This window comes from Coregonus lavaretus, assembly GCF_964263955.1.
Source record: "Coregonus lavaretus genome assembly, chromosome: 12".
Taxonomy (NCBI): domain Eukaryota; kingdom Metazoa; phylum Chordata; class Actinopteri; order Salmoniformes; family Salmonidae; genus Coregonus; species Coregonus lavaretus.
This window is the reverse complement of record NC_139999.1, coordinates 21,034,532-21,056,310: the sequence shown is the minus strand read 5'-3', so window position 1 is coordinate 21,056,310 and position 21,779 is coordinate 21,034,532. Positions and strand designations below refer to the sequence as shown.

General features: G+C 47.1%; 1 protein-coding gene across 1 annotated transcript; it reads left to right on the top strand.

Moving 5' to 3' along the window:
* Positions 1 to 989: 989 nt before the first annotated feature.
* On the top strand, positions 990 to 3,112 carry LOC311138553 (musculoskeletal embryonic nuclear protein 1-like). Its single transcript, XM_084173291.1, has 3 exons — positions 990 to 1,617; positions 1,849 to 1,969; positions 2,591 to 3,112. The coding sequence occupies exons 1-3, from the start codon at positions 1,522 to 1,524 to the stop codon at positions 2,695 to 2,697; spliced, it is 324 nt and encodes a 107-aa protein (XP_084029417.1). The 5' UTR covers positions 990 to 1,521; the 3' UTR covers positions 2,698 to 3,112.
* The last annotated feature ends 18,667 nt before the right edge of the window (positions 3,113 to 21,779 follow it).

The window sequence follows — 21,779 nt, the reverse complement described above, 5'->3', positions numbered from 1 at the left end:
GAATGCTAGTGTTAAGAAGGCTCCTGGAATGTAGGGGGGGGGGACTAGGAGAGGCAGGAAGGAGGAGTCTGAGATCACATATCTCTGTTATACTCTAGACTGCCACAGGGTACACAATTCCACAGTGACAGCGTGGGCTGTCAGTAAACAGTTTAGTAACAGGTGCAGTGAGGCATGTAGAGTACGAAGGAGTGAGGACCCAATTTTTCCCCATCGAGTTCACTGACTCAGAGTAATGGCACAGTACCTGCAAATCAGAGGAGGCTGGTGGGAAGAGCTCTAGGAGAACGGGCTCATTGTAATTGCTGGAATAAATGGAACGGTATCAAACATGGAAACCATGTGTTTGACTCCGTTCCATGTACTCCATTCCAGCCATTACAATGAGCCCGTCTTCCTATAGTCCCACCAGCCTCCACTGCTGCAAATAGACCCCTAATTATCCATACAAGACTATCTTTTGAAGCATACAAACTGACTCAAGGACAATTGTTATTGATGGACAAGCCTGGCTCTCAAACACCTTCTGACTCCTTACTCACTTGGCATTATTAACTACACACACAGACATGCTGGCAGGCAAGCGATGGCCTCTCTCTCAAACAGAATGGCTGATTCACTAGTCTCCCTGTGATACAGTATGTATGGTCTGGCCCCTCTCCGAGTCAAGTCTTATTCTGAACCATTATGTCAAAATAGTATGACTGCAAGTGTTGTGTTTGCAAAATCCCTAAACATTTACGTAATCCGTTCAGAAAAATATTTTGACCTCAGGTTTAATTTGATGGAAGAGGTGAACTCTTGATTGAGCAGTAGGGAGGAGAGCTATTTTGGGGTTAGTAGTAACATGGGGAAGGTGTTCATCAGCTGAGTCCCCGAGTGGCGCAGCTGTGCCACTAGAGATCCTGGTTCGAATCCAGGCTCTGTCGTAACCGGCCGCGACCCATGGGGCGGCGCACAATTGGCCCAGCGTCGTCCAGGGTAGGGGAGGGAATGGCCGGCAGGGGTGTAGCTCAGTTGGTAGAGCATGGCGTTTGCAACGCCAGGGTTGTGGGTTTGATTCCCACGGGGGGCCAGTATACAAAAAATAATGTATGCACTCACTAACTGTAAGTCGCTCTGGATAAGAGCGTCTGCTAAATGACTAAAATGTAATGTTATGCCAGTTGACATGCATTCAGAGGCCTAAAAGGACATTCCATGACCAGGAATCGAACCCAGGCCACTGCGGTGAAAGCACTGAATCCTAACCACTAGACTGCCAGGTAGTGGTGTAGCTTTCAGAGTTGCTTGAAATCACTGCTAGTGGAATGTTGTAAGGGCTATGCGTTGTCTCTCACTCAGCAGTTCGTTGCAACCCCATCCTAAACGAGGGAAGACCTGTTCCAGCTGCACAATCCCTCACGTCAGTCTAATATTACACACTGACAATGGACAGAGAGGAGGGTGGGGGTCTGCTGACTCACTCCCAGGGGCAATAACAGAGAGATTAGTCCCCTGAGGATCTGGGGTATAAACATAATGGACTGGACAGAGAGGAGCAGTCCAGACATACAGACAGCTCCAGTGACCACAACTCTGGGATTAAGACACGAAAATCCACAGACAATGTCTCAGGTAAGCAAACGTCCTTGTATCCTACTGTCCTGACCTATTTGATCAACTATTTGTTGTCCAGTTCTTGATGTGACAGCTAAATCTACATATTTCCTATGTAAAGGATTCTGCAATATTTACTCTAAAATAGGAAGATCGAGAGACAAATCAGAGGGAGAGTTGTTAGGATAAGGGAAATCCAGAAAGACGTTGCCCTGTCTTTTAACATCCATTCTCTCCTGCCCTCCATAGCCCGGTGAGGTGAAGAAGAAGCGTCCTGTGATGAAGGAGGAGGACCTGAAAGGAGCCCTCACTAAACTGGGGCTGAAGGGCGAACCCAAGAGTAAGACCTATGAGGTCATGGTAGAGTGTGGTGAGTAGCAGCATTCAGACTCTATAGTAGCCTAATATCACTTGCCTAACATCATTTTTTCCACTTGTGGGAGTGTGTCATATACAAGTAATTATCACTGCCATATTAATTGTTGACCGCATATACCCTTTTGATATTGGTCAGTTGTAAGCATTAGTGCAGGGAGCATATAAGGGAGAGTAACGTCACACAGTCAAGTCAAGTGACGTGAGCTTGGTCACACTTTCTAGAATGTTATCTTTGAACTCTGGTGTGTATTTGGCCTAAGCCCAGCTCGGGAGAGAGCTACTGAGTGAGTGACATAGTTTCCACTCCTACAGAGACTGAATCTTGTGCAGTCAGTGTTTAAGACAGAGCGTGTATAGTTAGTGTAGAACAGGAGGCTAAGTTGTCAGAAACTGGCCTAGTGTTACTGTCCCTGTCCCCAGGGTAGAATGTTAGATTAGAGAACTAGGAAGAAGGATAAAAGACAACATAACTGCAGCACTTCTTCTAAAGATTATAGATAAACTGATGTCTGTCTACAGTGTGAATATTGCTCATCATCTTTGTGTGTTTGTGTAGTAGTGCATGGCACGCCCCACTATCTTTGCTCACAGCCTTGTCTCTGTCCATCCTCAGAGCGTATGGGAAAGGTGGCTCCATCTGTGTTCAGTGGGGTGAAGTCTGGAAGAGAGACGGTACTGGAGAAGCCTAAAGCCCCAGGAGCCAGCGTCTTTGGCAAGTAGAGCCAGTCAGGGTGGAGAAGTGGTGGCTATCATCACTGCAATGGAGTCATGACAGGACAGACGGATGCCTTGACAAACGGCACAGAAGAAGCCAAACCTTGCCGTTATTGAATGGTCTGATATCTGTTGTGTGAATGTGTGTGTTTGCCTCAATTTACTCTTATACAAAACATTTTCTTAAAGTACACTGCTCAAAAAAATAAAGGGAACACTTAAACAACACAATGTAACTCCAAGTCAATCACACTTCTGTGAAATCAAACTGTCCACTTAGGAAGCAACACTGATTAACAATAAATGTCACATGCTGTTGTGCAAATGGAATAGACAACAGGTGGAAATTAAAGGCAATTAGCAAGACACCCCCAATAAAGGACTGGTTTTGCAGGTGTTGACCACAGACCACTTCTCCGTTCCTATGCTTCCTGGCTGAGTTTTTGGTCACTTTTACATTTTTACATTTTAGTCATTTAGCAGACGCTCTTATCTAGAGCGACTTACAGTTAGTGCATCCCTCAGGAATGCTGGCGGTGCTTTCACTCTAGTGGTAGCATGAGACGGAGTCTACAACCCACACAAGTGGCTCAGGTAGTACAGCTCATCCAGGATGGCACATCAATGCGAGCTGTGGCAAGAAGGTTTGCTGTGTCTGTCAGCGTAGTGTCCAGAGCATGGAGGCGCTACCAGGAGACAGGCCAGTACATCAGGAGACGTGGAGGAGGCCGTAGGAGGGCAACAACCCAGCAGCAGGACTGCTACCTCCGCCTTTGTGCAAGGAGGAGCAGGAGGAGCACTGCCAGAGCCCTGCAAAATGACCTCCAGCAGGCCACAAATGTGCATGTGTCTGCTCAAACGGTCAGAAACAGACTCAATGAGGGTGGTATGAGGGCCCGACGTCCACAGGTGGGGGTTGTGCTTACAGCCCAACACCGTGCAGGACGTTTGGCATTTGCCAGAGAACAACAAGATTGGCAAATTCGCCACTGGCGCCCTGTGCTCTTCACAGATGAAAGCAGGTTCACACTGAGCACATGTGACAGACGTGACCGAGTCTGGAGACGCCGTGGAGAACGTTCTGTTGCCTGCAACATCCTCCAGCATGACCGGTTTGGCGGTGGGTCAGTCATGGTGTGGGGCGGCATTTCTTTGGGGGGCTGCACAGCCCTCCATGTGCTCGCCAGAGGTAGCCTGACTGCCATTAGGTACCGAGATGAGATCCTCAGACCCCTTGTGAGACCATATGCTGGTGCGGTTGGCCCTGGGTTCCTCCTAATGCAAGACAATGCTAGACCTCATGTGGTTGGAGTGTGTCAGCAGTTCCTGCAAGAGGAAGGCATTGATGCTATGGACTGGCCCGCCCGTTCCCCAGACCTGAATCCAATTGAGCACATCTGGGACATCATGTCTCGCTCCATCCACCAACGCCACGTTGCACCACAGACTGTCCAGGAGTTGGCGGATGCTTTAGTCCAGGTCTGGGAGGAGATCCCTCAGGAGACCATCCGCCACCTCATCAGGAGCATGCCCAGGCGTTGTAGGGAGGTCATACAGGCACGTGGAGGCCACACACACTACTGAGCCTCATTTTGACTTGTTTTAAGGACATTGCATCAAAGTTGGATCAGCCTGTAGTGTGGTTTTCCACTTTAATTTTGAGGGTGACTCCAAATCCAGACCTCCATGGTTTGATACATTTGATTTCCATTGATAATTTTTGTGTGATTTTGTTGTCAGCACATTCAACTATGTAAAGGAAAAAGTATTTAGTAAGATTATTTCATTCATTCAGATCTAGGTTGTGTTATTTTAGTGTTCCCTTTATTTTTTTGTGCAGTGTATTTATTTTTGCATGGAAATAGGGCATTTTGAGATTGGGACAGCAGCACTCTGAAGTATAATGCGTATGTAGCCCATGCTATTTTAGACATTCCCTAACATGTTCACAAAACAAGACAGCCCCTAAGTTCTTTACACTAATTATATCGGTTGGGAGTTTGTTGGCGACCGCTAGAGTCTGAAGATCTCTGTGGCTCTGATCTCGCTCTCTTTCCCTCTTGCCTTTGGAGAGAGCGTCCACAAACTGTGAACTGTGACGCAGAAAGAAACCTAGAAGAATCGTAGAAATATTGAACGTTGATAACTTATTGGAAACAAAGTTGTGGAATATATTTTTACTACTGCAGAAGAATCAAGTGCTTATATAATCAGTGAGCTGAACCAGAGGAGAATTGGGACGTATTTTATTTTGATGTTTATGAACAGATAATCTTGGGCCCGGTTTCTCAAAAGCATCTTAAGGCTAAGTTCATCGTTAGAGCCATAGGGTCCTATGGTTCTAACCATGAATTTAACCTTAAGATGCCTTTGGGAAACCGGGCCCTGGTGAGTTAGGTTTATGCTAGCTAAATTCTATGCCTGTGTGGGGCTGTCAGGGGCCAGTCCTCCTAACACAACCAGCACTACAAGCCAGGTGGTCAGTCTGGAACGCAGCCATCAGCTTGAAGCCTTGGGATGGGTGGGCCACCGTTGGCCACATGACGGCTTCCCTCATGAGAAGAAGGGAGTGTGGCGCCGTGAGGGGCGGCCATTTAATGTTCACGCCCTCACAACCATGTAGTCAGCCGGGAATGTGCCCACTGGCTTGAAGATGAACAGGCAGGCTGATTTAAATACGCTTGTTAAGGGTGTTGCTGGCTACTCAAGGACTGAGAAAGCAGTTAGACTGAGAAAGCAGTTAGCTCTGGTTTCAAGTTTTATTTGCTGAACATTTAAGTTTGATTCTTGAAGAGATCATTTAGGGTGGAACCTTATAGGCAATAAAAGCTATTTTGGTTTGAATTTACTCTTGAGCCTATGTTCTCCGTGGCAATTTTAGCATGTAAATCTTGGTGGGGCAAAAAAAACACAATTCATGTTGATGCATGCCAGCAAGGCAACAACACTAAAAAATACATTAATTGCACTATAACAGTGACAAACGGTGCCCACAAACTGTTAGGGCCTACATAAAGCTGTCCCAACAGCAGTCCCAACATCTTACCACTGCTACACATGGCTATCAGCAGAGCCTTGTCTGGCAGCGAAACAGTTCATTCAGCCTCATTTACTGCCTTTAAAAAAGAGATAGCTGATATGACTGACTTGCTTAAACAAATGTGGTTGCTACTGACAATTGAGATGTACAAACTATGGCATAAGGGGACGACGAGCGGATAAGAGGCAATCCGTAATTTCGATCAAGACTAATGAGCAAGCTAGGATGGACGTAGTCAATATAACTATTTGTTCAGTACTTTTGAAATGTACAGCGACAAAATTCAGAACATGGGCTGTTCTCCCTGTACTCAAGTCAGAACCGTAGGATAAATAAAGGGGGCATATAAGCAAACAATGAAAGCGCTTACAATGTTCAATGATTAAATATCTCTAAAACAGGCTACATGTGCACCACCAAGTCGGAACAGTAGGCTGAATTATGAGGGGAAAAGGGACCAAATTATTAGGGTGAGGCACATGGGCTACTAACAGCTTACTACACAACATACTTATGTATACTGTAGCTAAGAAAGTAATACTATCTCCCTGGTATATTACATTTATGCAGCAGCATACAAGACATTTTTGGACTCACCTTGTTGTGCTGTGCTCACTTGAACAGGAAGGTGGCGCGGTGGTCCTTCATGGCCAAATTTTGTCATTAAAGTCTGGCATTCTCTAGATTTATGGTGCTTTCAAGACAACTGGGAACTCTGAAAAATACAAGGTCGAATCATGATGACGTCAGTGATCTTCAGGTCGGAGCTCTATTCTGAGTTGGATCACCGTTCAAAACTTATTTTCCCAGTCGGAGCTCATCATTTTTCAGAGTTCCCAGTTGTCTTGAACTCACTGAAGTTTGAGATTTCCCTGTTCCGAGTCTCCAGTTCTTTTGAAAGGGGCTGAAGTCATGCTGGATTGACAGCATGGCCAATGTTGAATGTTTATCCTGTTAAGCTTGGAAAAGAGACCCTTAAACCCAGACTTGGACAACACACCCACTCCACTGAATAGCAGGCTAGTGATTGCTTTGCAATGCTTGCAGTTAGCCACTGATTCCTTCCAAACCACTCATTGTTGATTTTGGGATTTCCAACTTGTTGTGTAATGTTTATGTCCGATGGCCAATGAGCACCGATACGTTTTATCTATAATTATTTCTCTTCATTATTTCTCTTCATATGACAAGGATTGAAAAGGATTTGCCAGTAGATTGTCGACTTGATTCATGATGATGACTGCTAGCTTGTCGTAAGATTTTGAAAGTATGATGTTGACATGATCAGTCCAATCAAAGCTCCTGTAAATATAACATGATTTGATGTAATTTTATCTGTGGACAATGACCTTGAGCCTTCTTGGATGGGCACTTCTAATGCAGTGGAGGATGGTGACTTGAAAAATTGAGGAGGATGGGAGACCCACGGTATAGGCGCGGAACACACAGAGACGACAAAGTGTCAAAGATTAATTATTTTAACCTAAAGCATTTAATAAAGACATGTATAGTAAAATATTATGGGGAATGGGAATGAGAGGGTGTGTTGGACAGTGTTGGAAAGTGATCACAGCAGTGATTGAATGAGGGTATGAGGCATGAGTTGAGGTGTTCAGAGGCTTGACCAGTGAAGGACAGGATTTGACTGGGAAGACCAAAAATAATAACTCACACTACACAGTTAGACAAAAGAGCTAAGAATGAGTTATGTGGGGCTCTATTTTCTTATAACTAGATGTGATGCCTAGCTTAGAAAGAATGCATTAATGATTAAACATAATAGGTTTGTACTGTACTGATATAAATTGTTTCACATAACAAGCTGTGATTCATGTGAGGAACGTTAGGGGGTAGGATGAGATAAGAACTTGTGTCTCACAGACACAAACACTGCCTCTTTGTTGAACCGTCCAAGGATGTACGTACAGAGAGTACAGTTAGGGTGGGAAAGTACAGGGGAACTGTGTCTATGCTGACTCTGGACCAGCTGCAGATAACAACTTATGCCTGGCAACAGTGTGCAACAGTGAAGCGCCAAGGGGCTGGGACCAGCCTGTGCGCCAACGATAGGCTGAGTAAGTCTAAACCACGCTCAGTCTCTACTCTGATTGGCCAGCAGGGAGCGGGAACTATCTCTGTCAGAGTATTTGAAGAAGAACTTAGAACAATGGATCAGTTCTCTGTCTGCCCTGCGTGGTATTTCAGTGAGCCCGTAAACGAACCATCATACTTATCATACATACATTTTGCATATAATATATTTAGCTTGGATTGAATATCTCTTGATTATGTTTTCTCTTATTCCAATACCAGATTTGAATTACGCTATTTTTAACAGTTAGTCCAAGCAAGGTGTAAAATCATTGAAGTGTAATAATGTGATTGTTTTTGTATGTGATTGACTCTACATACAGTAACGAGAGAATATTGATAGGGGTACTCACAGTGCTTGGAGAGGAAACATTCAATGTGCCAGTGGATGAGCGGGCACATGAGACATGGCTTCAGTTCATGTCAGAGAGTTGACAATGTGGAGTGGAGATCACCTCTTAATCAGGGGACTTAGCTGTAAATACAAATAGCAGATACATTCCATTACAGCTGTGCCATCGTAGGTTTGGACAAAGAGTTTCAAACACAGACTGCACATCTCGCCCACTTGACCCATCAAAGTAGCCCAAGAAACGTTCCTGAATAAAGCCCTGATCATCCACATACCTGACGATAACTGACAACTGCAAGCAGACTGGTGGCACCATAGGTCCCAGAGCGGTGGGGGTATTTTTACCCCCTTGGGCCTGGAGTTTTTCCTTATATCTTTACCTAACTAGGAAAATTCTGGACCCTTTAAGGTATGTAAAAAGGTTTTATATGGGCTATGATGGGACTAGTTTTTCCTAATCAGGTCACATGGTTTTAAAAAACTCCTGAAAAAAACTCCTGGTCCTGGGGGGGATGAAACCCCTGTCAAACTGCAGCTACCTTATATTTGTTCATATAAATTATATTTAGACTAGATTAGGAGGGGGATTTCCTCTACCCAGACACATAGACAACAACCGATAGACAATAGAACTCACAGGGCTGAGCGTGCTTTATGCATGTTTGCATCATGCAGGCCTATGCAACTGTAGGCCTTATAAAACATTTACTCACATCTGTCATCACTAGTATGTTGACTGAGTAATTCCAGTTAATAATTGTGGATTAAAAACGTATAGGTAGCCTAGCCAGCCCAATTTTGAATATAAACGAAATTTGATCACATTCACATTTTCTCCTGACACACAAATGGACTATAAATACATAACGTTACCAATTAGTTTACCCTGACCAGATCGACAGGGCGCATAGGATGTAACGTTATGCAGCTGCTCTTATTAGTAGCCTACAGTTGATCAGACTGAAATCTAGTCTCGTTTTCATCCCATACAGCATGTCAGATTTCTAATGTTTAGGTGTAGCCTAGGCTGCTGCAACATTTATGTCATGAGTTTTTGCTTGTGTTTATCCGGAGTGATTATGTGTTATGTTTCACTATACTGGATCACTCCAATATATTGGTATCACTCCGTGGCGGAGGGATACATCCGAGGTGAGGATTTACAGATTTACTCCTGTGTACACCTGTGTCACGGCTTGGATCCGCCCCTATATATATAGACCCCATGGCCGCGACACACGTTCTCTACATCATTTTTGAGGCACCTCTAGCACCGTAGAGGATTGGAGTGATCCATTTAGCTCACATAACTGTGGTTACATACGTAACCTTCGTTATGTTTCACTATATTGGATCCTTCCAATATATTGGTATACCCGTACCAGATTTAGTCAGTGCTAGAGGGACCTGGCCAGCCAGCGGCGAAGTCCCAGCACGGAACCGAGACACAGGGGCCATCAATATGGAAGTGAGGTCCCGGCACAGTCTCCGGAATGGGAGGTGACACCCAGGACCGGTGAACCAACCACAGAGGGAGGTGCCACATTTACCCGATAGTACCTAGCAAAGGTGCAAGAGGAAGCCCAGCTGGCCGCAGCACAGATAACAGCGAGGGGCACTCCTCTCAGTAGAGCCCAGGACGCAGCTACACCTCGTGTTGAATGTGCCACCACAGATCCCAGCACTGGCCTGCCAGCCAGGCGGTATGCTGTCGTAATCGTGTCCACGATCCAGTGAGAGAGCCTCTGCTTTGATAGCCCAGCCCCCAGGACTCTCTCACCATAGCAGACAAAGAGCTGGTCTGTTGTTCTCACTGACCGTGTTCGCTCCACATAGGCAACCAGTGCCCGCACAGGGATGTTCACATGCCTGTCTGACAGAACCTTCGGGAGGAATGAAGGGTTGGGACGGAGAGATATACTCCTCCCACTGGGGTCCATCCAGTAGCACTCAGAACTTACCGAAAAAGCATGGAGTTCACCCACCCTCTTCATGAAAGTAATCGCTACCAAGAAAACCACCTTCATAGAGAGGTGTTTCAGGGAGGCAGACTCCAAAGGTTCGAAAGGCGGCTTTGCCAAAGCTGCCAAGACCACATCCAGATCCCAGCTCGCCATTGAGCAGGTCCTAGCTGGAAGCAGGCGACGAACCCCCTTCATAAACCTGGAGACCAAGGGATGGCGCCCCACTGGCCTGTCCATCCACCCCACATGGCAGGCAGATATAGCGGCCAAATATCCTCTCAGTGTAGAGGCTGCCAAGCCCTCATCCAAGCGAGACTGCAGGTATTGGAGGACATACTGCACCCCGTATGACTCAGGCACAATCTCAATACCAGTGCACCAAGAGCAGAAAAATCGCCAGTGCAACTGGTATGCCGCGGTTGTAGCTGGTGCCCTTGCGCTCTGCATGTTGTTCATTACGCCCTCCTTTAGCCCTAACATGGACCATTGGTGCCGTTCTGCGGCCAAGCCCACAGACTGAGGCCGTGCGGTCTCCGATGCCGATAGCAGGTCGGGTCTCAGGGGCAGTTGCCAAGGTGTCCCAGACAACAGGGACAGGAGAAGGCTGAACCAGGGTCGTCTGGGCCAGTATGTGGCCACCAGCAGCAGACAATGCTTCGCCATCCTGGTTCTGTCCAGCACAGCCTGGATCAGGGGAAAAGGGGGGAATGCGTATAGATCCAGCCCTGGCCAATCGTGAGCCAGAGTATCCAAGCCCAGAGGCCCTGGTGGCTCCGACATGGAGTACCACAGGGGGCAGTGTGTATTGGCCAGGGAGGCAAAGAGGTCCACCTGCGCCCTCCCGAACTTGTCCCACAGGTGCTGCACCACCTGGGAATGTAGGCTCCAGTCCCAAGGTGGCAGGCCCTCCCTCGACAGCGTATCCGCTGCCACATTCAGTATGCCAGGTAGAGACGCTAGATGTCCCTGAGCCCAGAGAAGGAGCTCCCATACCATAAGATGGAGACGGTGGGACCTCAGTCCACCCTGATGGTTGATGTAAGCCACCACTGTGGTGTTGTCCGTTCTCACCAGGACATGTCTTCCCTTCAAATGTGGAAGGAAAGACCGCAGGGAAAGCAGTACAGCTCGGCGCTCTAGTGTATTGATGTGCCTAATGCTCCAAGGGGGTAGCCAACAGCCGCTGGCCAACCTGCCCTTGGTCACACCCCCCCAGCCGATCTGGGAGGTGTCTGTGCTGACCAGCTCCCGGCGGCACATCCTCAGCATCTCCGCCCCACCTGAGAGAAAGGAGCGACAGCGCCACCTCAACAATGCCCTGAGGCACTGTGCGGTCACCTGCAGCTGGCGGTGACGGTGGCACTTTGGGTGCAGCTGGTGGGAGTTGAACCACCGTTGAAGAGGACAAAGATGGCGCAGGCCCAGGGGAATCAGCAACGAGGCTGCCGTTAGCAAGCCCAACAGGCGTTGGCAGGTCAGTACCACCCGCCCCTGCCGAAAGTGGTCGAAGCAAGATAAGATTGCCTGAACCCTTTTGGTGGGCCAGGCGTGCTCTCATGAGGACTCTTCTTGTCATTTAAAGTAATGCCCAGCCCGCCGATGTGGGTCAGGAGCGTGTCTCTGTCTGACAGGACCTGGGTCCAGGTCGGGGCACAAATCTGCCAATCGTCCAGGTAATTAAGGATCAACAATCCTCGGGACGTGAGAGGTACCAGGACACCGTCCATGCACTTTGTGAAAGTGCGGGGTGCCAAGGAGAGGCCAAAGGGAAGAACCATGAATTCGTAAGCCGTCCCTTCGAGAGCGAATCGGAAGTACTGCCAATAAGCTGGGTGAACATGAACATGGAAGTACGCATCCCTCAGGTCCAGCGTCACAAACCACTGGTCTCTGGACACGGCCTGCAACACGCGGGCTGGGGACAGCATGTGGAACTTCAGTACCTTCAAGTACCCATTGAGGTTGTGGAGGTCTAGAAACAGTCGAAACCCTCAGTTTCGTTTTGGGTCACAAAATAGGAGTGGAGTAGAACCCACCTAGCTGTTCTAATGTCTCGTGACACTAAGGCCCCTGAAGGACGGGGGCTGGTACCAGAATTGGAGTCGGTACCCCTCAAGCATTGTGGACAACACCCAGGGGCACTCCACACCCTCCTCCCACTTTACCCTTTGAGACCGGGAGAAGCGGTCGAGGCCGGGGAAGGGTGTGTCAGGGGTCCCCCAGGCACGTCCCTATGGCAGTGACAGTTGACAGGTTGTTGCTTCACCGCACGCTGTGCCCCTCCCTCCCCACTGTCGTCCCTCAGCACAAGGCGATGGGGCAGGAAAGGGACCCCCTCATCGTGCAGGTGGGTGGCGACGACCCGTCTGCCTTGGACCCGTGGCCTGAGGAGGTGGCATGAACAGTCTCAGGGTCTCCCGGTCCCTACGAACCTTATCGGTCTGCTCCAGAATGTCATCAATCCCTGGGCCACACGTCAGCCCTGGGGTGATGGGGAGAGTGGCAAATGTGCTCTGGAGAGCAGCTGGCAGACGGGATTGGGCCAGCCAGAGATGGCGCTGGGAGGTAACCACTTGCGCCATGGCCCGTCCGTTGGCGCGGGCCACATCCCTCTGGAGCAGGGAAAGCAGGTGCGACACATCCATCGCTTCCCGAAGGAGCTCCTCTGTGCCCTCCTGCAGCCGGGGCAACAGAGTCTGCAGGTAGGCCTGAAGCAGCATGGCCGCGTTGGTAAGGCGGCCAAGAGAGCAGAGAGACCCATATGTGTATTTCAAGTTCGCATCAAAGACTGGGGGGGTCCCGGCTTCAGTCGCGGGTTCCACCCTATAATCTCCCGGTCTGGGAGATGGCAGCTATCATGGTGTCCATGGTCGGGTACTCCCGGAGACCGAGTGACTCCGCGCCCGCAACATAACTCCATGGTCCAGTCTCGGTCAAGAGTCGGAAGCGCCCCCTGGCAGGGTTCCAGCTCTCCTGCAAGGCCTCGCGGAACTCAGCAGAGATGGGGACAGATGGAGCGTCATCACTGTCCACCAGTTTGATGTCAAGTGCAGTGGCTACCCGAGGGAGTAGGCTCCTCATAGCCTCTCGAGCCGCTGGGGGCGATGAAGCCGTGCTGCCGGCTTCTGATGGCCTGTCAGCCTGGTAGCCCCGCTCACGGCGCACCACTCCTGAGGGAGGGAGCTCATCCCCAGCCTGAGCCCGAGCCTGACAAACATACTCGTGCATGGCCTCCAATCGCGCCAGGTGCAGGCATTCTAAGAACACTACACAAAACAGGCATCCAGTAGGGCGCTCCACCGCCCTCTCCGCGTGGCTCAAACCCAGGCAGTGCATACACGAGGTATGCGGATCCCCAGGGGGGATGCCACCATCACACCTGTCACAAAGGGAAGCCATAAGCTCAGCCAAGGGAAAAACAGGCAGACAAAAAAATAGGAACCAGGTAATGGATTTGATTTATTTGTTTTATGCCAACTGCAATATTACCTAGCCGGTTGAATATCCAAGCAGCAAAAACAGCACCATATGATGGAGTAACTCCGTTACGAAGTTAATGTCTCAATGTAGTGGAAAGCCCACCACGATACTCTTACACTCTGCAGGGGAAAGAATAAGAAAAAAAACAGCAGGGTAATTAGCAGAGAACCCCTGCCATATGGAGAGCAGCATGTTAAAGCAATTCACAACACACACATAGAACAAGCCAGTCAGCAAGTTGCATAAGGTAAATTACAGTTTGCAAGAGCCACCATACTAATGGATGCACACGGAGTTGTAGTGTAACGCTAATGAAACACCAGTATGACAAACCACGGCAGTGTTGCCAACACCTCAGTAAGGAAAGTAGATATTGGCTGTCCTAAAAGTCGCTAGAAGTTGCTAAATGAAGTCATCACCTAATTTGCATAATTGGCCATGTGCATGTAATTGTGATGGACGCTGTAGGAGAGAGAAATAAAGTCGTGGGAGAGACAAAAAGTGAGTAAAAAAACACCCTACATTTACATCCCGCCCTGAATGTAAGCTAGTGCGGGATCAGTCAGCGGCGGCTTCCCGCATGCACGATTCATTTGTAGTCTGGACGCGGAGGGGCGAACATCTCCTGCTCTGACTGCAGCTGGGAGGGACTGCTGCGCGAGGACTGGGCCGCCTGTGAGTGCTTTGGGACGGGGGTAACAAAGCACCCGCTGCTCTTTGAGAAGAGTAAGAACGATACGCGCTTTCACGTCAAAGTCTCCAAAAGTCTCCAATAACACCAGAAAAAGTCGCTAGATTTGTCGCTAGTCGCTTTTTTGAAAATTTGTCGCTAGAGGGGTCTGAAAACTCGCTAAATATAGCGACAAAGTCGCTAAGTTGGCAACACTGAACCATGGGCAGAAGATACAGTTCAACCGCGTGCAGTGAGTGTAGCACTCAAGAGGAGGGGCTGGCCAGGTGGCCAGCTGCTCCAGGCTGCAAACAGCCAGTGAGTATACTTCCACGCAAGATATTACACTTAACAGTGACTTACCAAGCAAACTTCAGAAAGTTTGTACCTCATACCATACGGACGTCCGCCGAGAAAATGAAAGAGAACGTGTGTCGTGGCCATGGGGTCTATATACAGTGGGGAGAACAAGTATTTGATACACTGCCGATTTTGCAGGTTTTCCTACTTAAAAAGCACGTAGAGGTCTGTAATTTTTATCATATGTACACTTCAACTGTGAGAGACGGAATCTAAATCCAGAAAATCACATTGTATGATTTTTAAGTAATTCATTTGCATTTTATTGCATGACATAAGTATTTGATACATCAGAAAAGTAGAACTTAATATTTGGTACAGAAACCTTTGTTTGCAATTACAGCGATCATATGTTTCCTGTAGGTCTTGACCAGGTTTGCACACACTGCAGCAGGGATTTTGGCCCACTCCTCCATACAGACCTTCTCCAGATCCTTCAGGTTTCGGGGCTGTCGCTGGGCAATACGGACTTTCAGCTCCCTACAAAGATTTTCTATTGGGTTCAGGTCTGGAGACTGGCTAGGCCACTCCAGGACCTTGAGATGCTTCTTACGGAGCCACTCCTTAGTTGCCCTGGCTGTGTGTTTCGGATTTTCTGGATTTTTGTTTTAGATTCCATCTCTCACAGTTTAAGTGTACCTATGATAAAAAATTACAGACCTCTACATGCTTTGTAAGTAGGAAAACCTGCAAAATCGGCAGTGTATCAAATACTTGTTCTCCCCACTGTATAGGGGCGGACCCCAGCCGTGACACAGGTGTACACGGGAGTAAATCTGTAAATCCTCACCTCAGATGTATCCCTCCACCGGGGAGTGATACCAATATATTGGAGTGATCCATATAAATCAAATCAAATTTTATTTGCCACATGCGCTGAATACAACAGCTGTAGACATGACCATGAAATGCTTACTTACAGCCCTTAACCAACAATGCATTTATTTCTTGATTAAAAAGTAAAATAAAACAACAACAACAAAAAAGTTTTGAGGAAAGAAAGAGCAGAAGTAAAATAAAATAACAGTAAGGAGGCTATATACAGGGGGGTACCGGTGCAGAGTCAATGTGCGGGGGCACAGGCTAGTTGAGGTAGTTGAGGTAATATGTACATGTGGGTAGAGTTAAAGTGACTATGCATAAATAATTAATGGAGTAGCAGCAGCGTAAAAAGATGGGGAGGGGGTGCAAATAGTCCGGGTAGCCATGATTAGCTGTTCAGGAGTCTTATGGCTTGGGAGTAGAAGCTGTTGAGAAGCCTTTTGGACCTAGACTTGGTGCTCTGGTACCGCTTGCCATGCGGTAGCAGAGAGAACTGTCTATGCTAGGGTGGCTGGAGTCTTTGACCATTTTGAGGGCCTTCCTCTGACACCGCCTGGTATAGAGGTCCTGGATGGCAGGAAGCTTGGCCCCAGTGATGTACTGGGCCGTACGCACTACCCTCTGTAGTGCCTTGCGGTCTGAGGCTGAGCAGTTGCCATACCAGGCGGTGATGCAACCAGTCAGGATGCTCTCGATGGTGCAGCTGTAGAACTTTTTGAGGATCTGAGGACCCATGCCAAATCTTTTCAGTCTCCTGAGGGGGAATAGGCTTTGTCGTGCCCTCTTCACAACTGTCTTGGTGTGTTTGGACCATGATAGTTTGTTGGTGAGCTCAGTTGGTAGAGCATGGCGTTTGCAACGCCAGGGTTGTGGGTTCGATAAAATAATGTATGCGCTAACTGTAAGTCGCTCTGGATAAGAGCGTCTGCTAAATGACTAAAATGTAAATGTAAATGTGATGTGGACACCAAGGAACTTGAAGCTCTCAACCTGTTTCACTACAGCCCCGTCGATGAGAATGGGGGCGTGCTCTGTCCTCTTTTTTCCCTGTAGTCCACAATCATCTCCTTTGTCTTGGCCACGTTGAGGGAGAGGTTGTTATCCTGGCACCACACGGCCAGGTCTCTGACCTCCTCCCTATAGGCTGTCTCATTGTTGTCGATGATCAGGCCTACCAGTGTTGTGTCGTCGGCAAACTTAATGTTGGAGTCGTGCCTGGCCATGCAGTCATGGGTGAACAGGGAGTACAGGAGGGGACTGAGCATGCACCCCTGAGGGGCCCCCACGTTGAGGATCAGTGTGGCAGATGTGTTGTTACCTACCCTTACCACCTGGGGGCGGCCTGTCAGGAAGTCCAGGATCCAGTTGCAGAGGGAGGTGTTTAGTCCCAGGATCCTTAGCTTAGTGATGAGCTTTGAGGGCATTATGGTGTTGAACGCTGAGCTGTAGTCAATAGCATTCTCACGTAGGTGTTCCTCTTGTCCAGGTGGGAAAGGGCAGTGTGGAGTGCAATAGAGATTGCATCATCTGTGGAGCTGTTGGGACGGTATGCAAATTGGAGTGGGTCTAGGGTTTCTGGGATAATGGTGTTGATGTGAGCCATGACCAGCCTTTCAAAGCACTTCATGGCTACAGACGTCAGTGCTACGAGTCGGTAGTCATTTAGACAGGTTATCTTAGTGTCCTTGGGCACGGGGACTATAGTGGTCTGCTTGAAACATTTTGGTATTACAGACTCAGTCAGGGACATGTTGAAAATGTCGGTGAAGACACTTGCCAGTTGGTCAGCACATGCTCGGAGTACACGTCCTGGTAATCCGTCTGGCCCTGCGGCCTTGTGAATGTTGACCAGCTTAAAAGTCTTACTCACATCGGCTACGGAGAGCGTGATCACATAGTCATCAGGAAACAGCTGGTACTCTCATGCATGCTTCAGTGTTGCTTGCCTCGAAGTGAGCATAGAAGTGGTTTAGCTCGTCTGGTAGGCTTGTGTCACTGGGCAGCTCGCGGCTGTGCTTCCCTTTGTAGTCTGTAATAGTTTTCAAGCCCTGCCACATCCGATGAGCGTCAGAGCCGGTGTAGTACGATTCAATCTTAGTCCTGTATTGACTCTTTGCCTGTTTGATGGTTAGTCGGAGGGCATAGCGGGTTTTCTTATAAGCGTCCGGGTTATAGTCCCGCTCCATGAAAGCGGCAGCTCTACCCTTTAGCTCAGTGCGGATGTTGCCTGTAATCCATGGCTTCTGGTTGGGGTATGTACGTACGGTCACTGTGGAAACGACGTCATCAATGCACTTATTGATGAAGCCAGTGACTGATGTGATGTACTCCTCAATGCTAACTGAAGAATCCCAGAACATGTTCCAGTCTGTGCTAGCAAAACAGTCCTGTAGCTTAGCATCTGCGTCATCTGACCACTTTTTTATTAACCGAGTCACTGGTGCTTCCTGCTTTAGTTTTTGCTTATAAGCAGGAATCAGGAGGATAGAGTTATGGTCAGATTTGCCAAATGGAGGGCGAGGGAGAGCTTTGTATGCGTCTCTGTGTGTGGAGTAAATGTGGTCTAGAGTTTTTTTTCCTCTGGTTGCACATTTAACATGCTGGTAGAAATGAGGTCGAACGGATTTAAGTTTCCCTGCATTAAAGTCCCCGGCCACTAGGAGCGCTGCCTCTGGATGAGCGTTTTCCTGTTTAGTTATGGTCTTATACAGCTCATTGAGTGCAATCTTAATGCCAGCATTGGTTTGTGATGGTAAATAGACAGCTATGAAAAATATAGATGAAAACTCTCTTGGTAAATAGTGTGGTCTACAGCTTATCATAAGATACTCTACCTCAGGCGAGCAAAACCTAGAGACTTCCTTTGTATTTGATTTTGTGCACCAGCTGTTGTTTACAAATATACACAGACCGCCACCCCTTTTCTTACCGGAGTCAGCCGTTCTATCCTGCCGATGTAGCGTATAGCCCGCTAGCTGTATGTTGTCCATGTCGTCGTTCAGCCATGACTCTGTGAAACATAAGATATTACAGTTTTTAATGTCCCGTTGGTAGGATAAGCGTTATCGTAGGTCATCTAATTTATTTTCCAAGGATTGAAGATTGGCTAATAGGATTGATGGAAGAGGCAGTTTACTCGCTCGCCGTCGGATCCTTACGAGGCACCCCAACCTACGTCGACGATATCTCTGTCTCTTTCTCCTGCGAATGACGGGGATTTGGGCCTTGTCGGGTGTCTGTAGGATATCCTTCACATCCGACTCATTGAAGAAAAAATCTTCGTCCAATACGAGGTGAGTAATCGCTGTCCTGATATCCAGAAGTTATTTTTGGTTGAGAGACGATGGCAGAAACATTATGTACAGAATAGATTACAAATAACGCGAAAAAACACACATAATAGTACAATTGGTTAGAGGGCTGTAAAACGGCAGCCATCTTCTCCGGCGCCATCTGAGGCTATCATAACCGTGGTTTCATACATAACCTTCGTTATCATCTTTGCTAAATAAATACCGGAGGAAAGTGGAAAGCCTACTTGAGCGCAAGTGAAAAAATGCGCTGCGTCAACCTCTCTTTTTAATCACAATTTTAAAGGCAAATGCGATGGAAGCTATCACATCATTCGGAATTGTTTGACATCCTAGAAAAGACAGTCGAAAGTTCGATATGTTCAAGTAAAGCGTCATAACGTGCAATGCCAAAAATGTGACACGTATTAATGCCAAAATAACATGTAAACCGGCAAAAATAAATAAATATTATTTATATATATATATATATATATATTATTTTTTAGCTGCCCTGAATGACAGGTCGACACTGTCTGTACTAGAAACCTAGCCTAGCTCTCTGGTCAGTGGCAGCACACCTCCCCACTGGCTGCCACAGCTGATGAATAACTAACGTGTACATGATATTTACGAGTCAGGATATCTAAAACCAGTCAGGATATTGACGTAAGCGTGTATGCTTTCAAGAATGAAGATAATTTAGATTTTAGAACATTTTGCATTTGCTATCGCTACATGTGCATTTCTTTGTATGAGAGCGATTGAACAGTAATGGCGCTCGCCTGTAGTTGCCTTGTCGCATTGGAGAAGAACGTGTGTTTTGCAACAATATGTAAATCCTTTTGAGACCTGTTGGGATCTATTTTCTTATAATTAGATGTGATGCCTAGCTTAAAAAGAATACATTAATGATCAAACATAATAGGTTTGTGCTGTACTGATATAGATTGTTTAACATAACAAGCTGTGACTAATGTGAGGAACCGTTAGGGGGGAGGCTGAGATAGACTTGTGACACACACACACACTGCCTCTTTGTTAAACCGCTCAAGGACATGTGTACTGCAACAATGAAGAAGAAGAAACTATGTCTGTGGTTACTGACTCTCTAGACAGGTTGCAAAAACAACTAATGCCCGGCAACAGTGAAGCGCCAAGGAGCTGGGACCAGCCTGTGCGCCAACAATAGGCTGAGTAAGTTTAAACCACGCTCAGCCTCTACTCTGACAGGCCCGCTTTGAGCGGGAACTATCTCTGTCAGCGTATTAAAGAATAACTTTGTGTTTGAGCAGTTAGTTCTCTGTTAGCCCTGTGAGGTGTTACAGTGAGCCCGTATATACGAAGATTGCATTTACCATTTATTCGCTTGACTAATTATATTAATAAAAAAGCTGAGAATATATTCAGTGACATAGTGTTAAATTCTGTTCTGATACCAGATTAGAATGACGCAACTTAACAATTGGTGAGCCCCGACGTGATCTGGTAGAAGGACTTCGCTGGAACTTGTCCGGCCGATTGGCCATTGCTGTCGTCGGACGGTGTGTCTCACAAATCCTGACCGGTCAGACAAAAAGGTAAGCAGACACCTATTGTGAATAACTAAAGTTCTGCATATTGGCATTATCCAAATTTATTTTGTGAGACACCTGTTTGATGTAAGTTACCAAATTGTATAATTGATAAAGTTGAAAATGTATTTAACAAATTAGTTAAATGTATGAAGCGTGTGCTGTGGTAAATGCAATTTTTGAAAAACGATCGGTCACAAATGACATAATGAATGAATGAAATGTATTAGGTATTGATTATGTATGCGACTAGACGATATACTTAACCAGAGTGTGTGTGTGAGTAAACGGAGGTATAACAGCGAATGTAATGTACTAGATACGAGGTATCAAGTTCGATTGTGGTTAATAAGTCTGGGACTATTGACAAGACTGAATGAAGTTTGGGAGGCCAACCCAATCGTGTGAATGAAGTACATTAGATATTAGACAGCGCACTAATATCGGTTTGAATGATTCACGGATAAATAAGTACAGCCAAGGTCCCGTAGTTGTACGGGCTAGGTTCTGTTCTTTCCAAGGCAAGGTCCGGTAATTGTGAACATATTACTGGCTAGGTTCTAAGGCAAGGTCCGGTAATTGTGAACATATTACTGGCTAGGTTCTAAGGCAAGGTCCGGTAATTGTGAACATATTACTGGCTAGGTTCTAAGGCAAGGTCCGGTAATTGTGAACATATTACTGGCTAGGTTCTAAGGCAAGATCCGGTAATTGTGAACATATTACTGGCTAGGTCCTAGGTTATACTGAGGAGGTTTACTGAGTATTTGTAGTACATTTGATATTAGTCAGAGATCTAATATCGGTCTGGTTGACTTACGGATAAATAATAGGTCGGGGACCTGAATTATAACGTTTTATTCAGCACTAAAATAAATATATCACTAGGAATAATAAATAAGTTTGGATAGATAGATTACGGTAAATTAAAATTAACAATGACCAGCCAGGAGACCGAGAGGGTACTGAAGGCATTGAAGTCAGCTCTAGAAATGAATGCGGGTAAAGACGGTAAGGAGTGGAAGAGAAGGGGGGAGAAATGATATAAGAAATTGATAAAAGACGGTAGTATTAATTCACCCGATGGACTCCCGGTTGATGGGGAGCCCGGCAGAATATTGGATAAGTTAAAACGAAAAACAGACAAAACCTGTTCTGAGTGGAAACAGGAGGGAGAACCGCGTAGGGGTAAATTTAAAGAAGCAATAGAGAAGGCTAGATTGAAGGAGCGCATAGGCCTGTCCATGTTGGAGAAACTGAAGAAAATGTGTGGTGAGAAACGCACCGAGAAACCCTGATTGTACCCGACCCTTCCAATAGCACCTCCACCATATGAAGGTACAGGAGTCATGGCACCAGTACTGGATCTCACAGCCACCGACAATTACCACAAGCGACCAGATGATGACAGAAAAGGAGAAGCATGGTGTCGGGTCAGCGAGGGG

Coding starts and splice junctions, on each gene's coding strand:
- LOC311138553 (XM_084173291.1), top strand. CDS start 1,522: ATGGACTGGACAGAGAGGAGCAGTCCAGACATACAGACAGCTCCAGTG. Junction 1,618..1,848: donor ATCCACAGACAATGTCTCAG/GTAAGCAAACGT, acceptor TGCCCTCCATAG/CCCGGTGAGGTGAAGAAGAA. Junction 1,970..2,590: donor TGAGGTCATGGTAGAGTGTG/GTGAGTAGCAGC, acceptor GTCCATCCTCAG/AGCGTATGGGAAAGGTGGCT.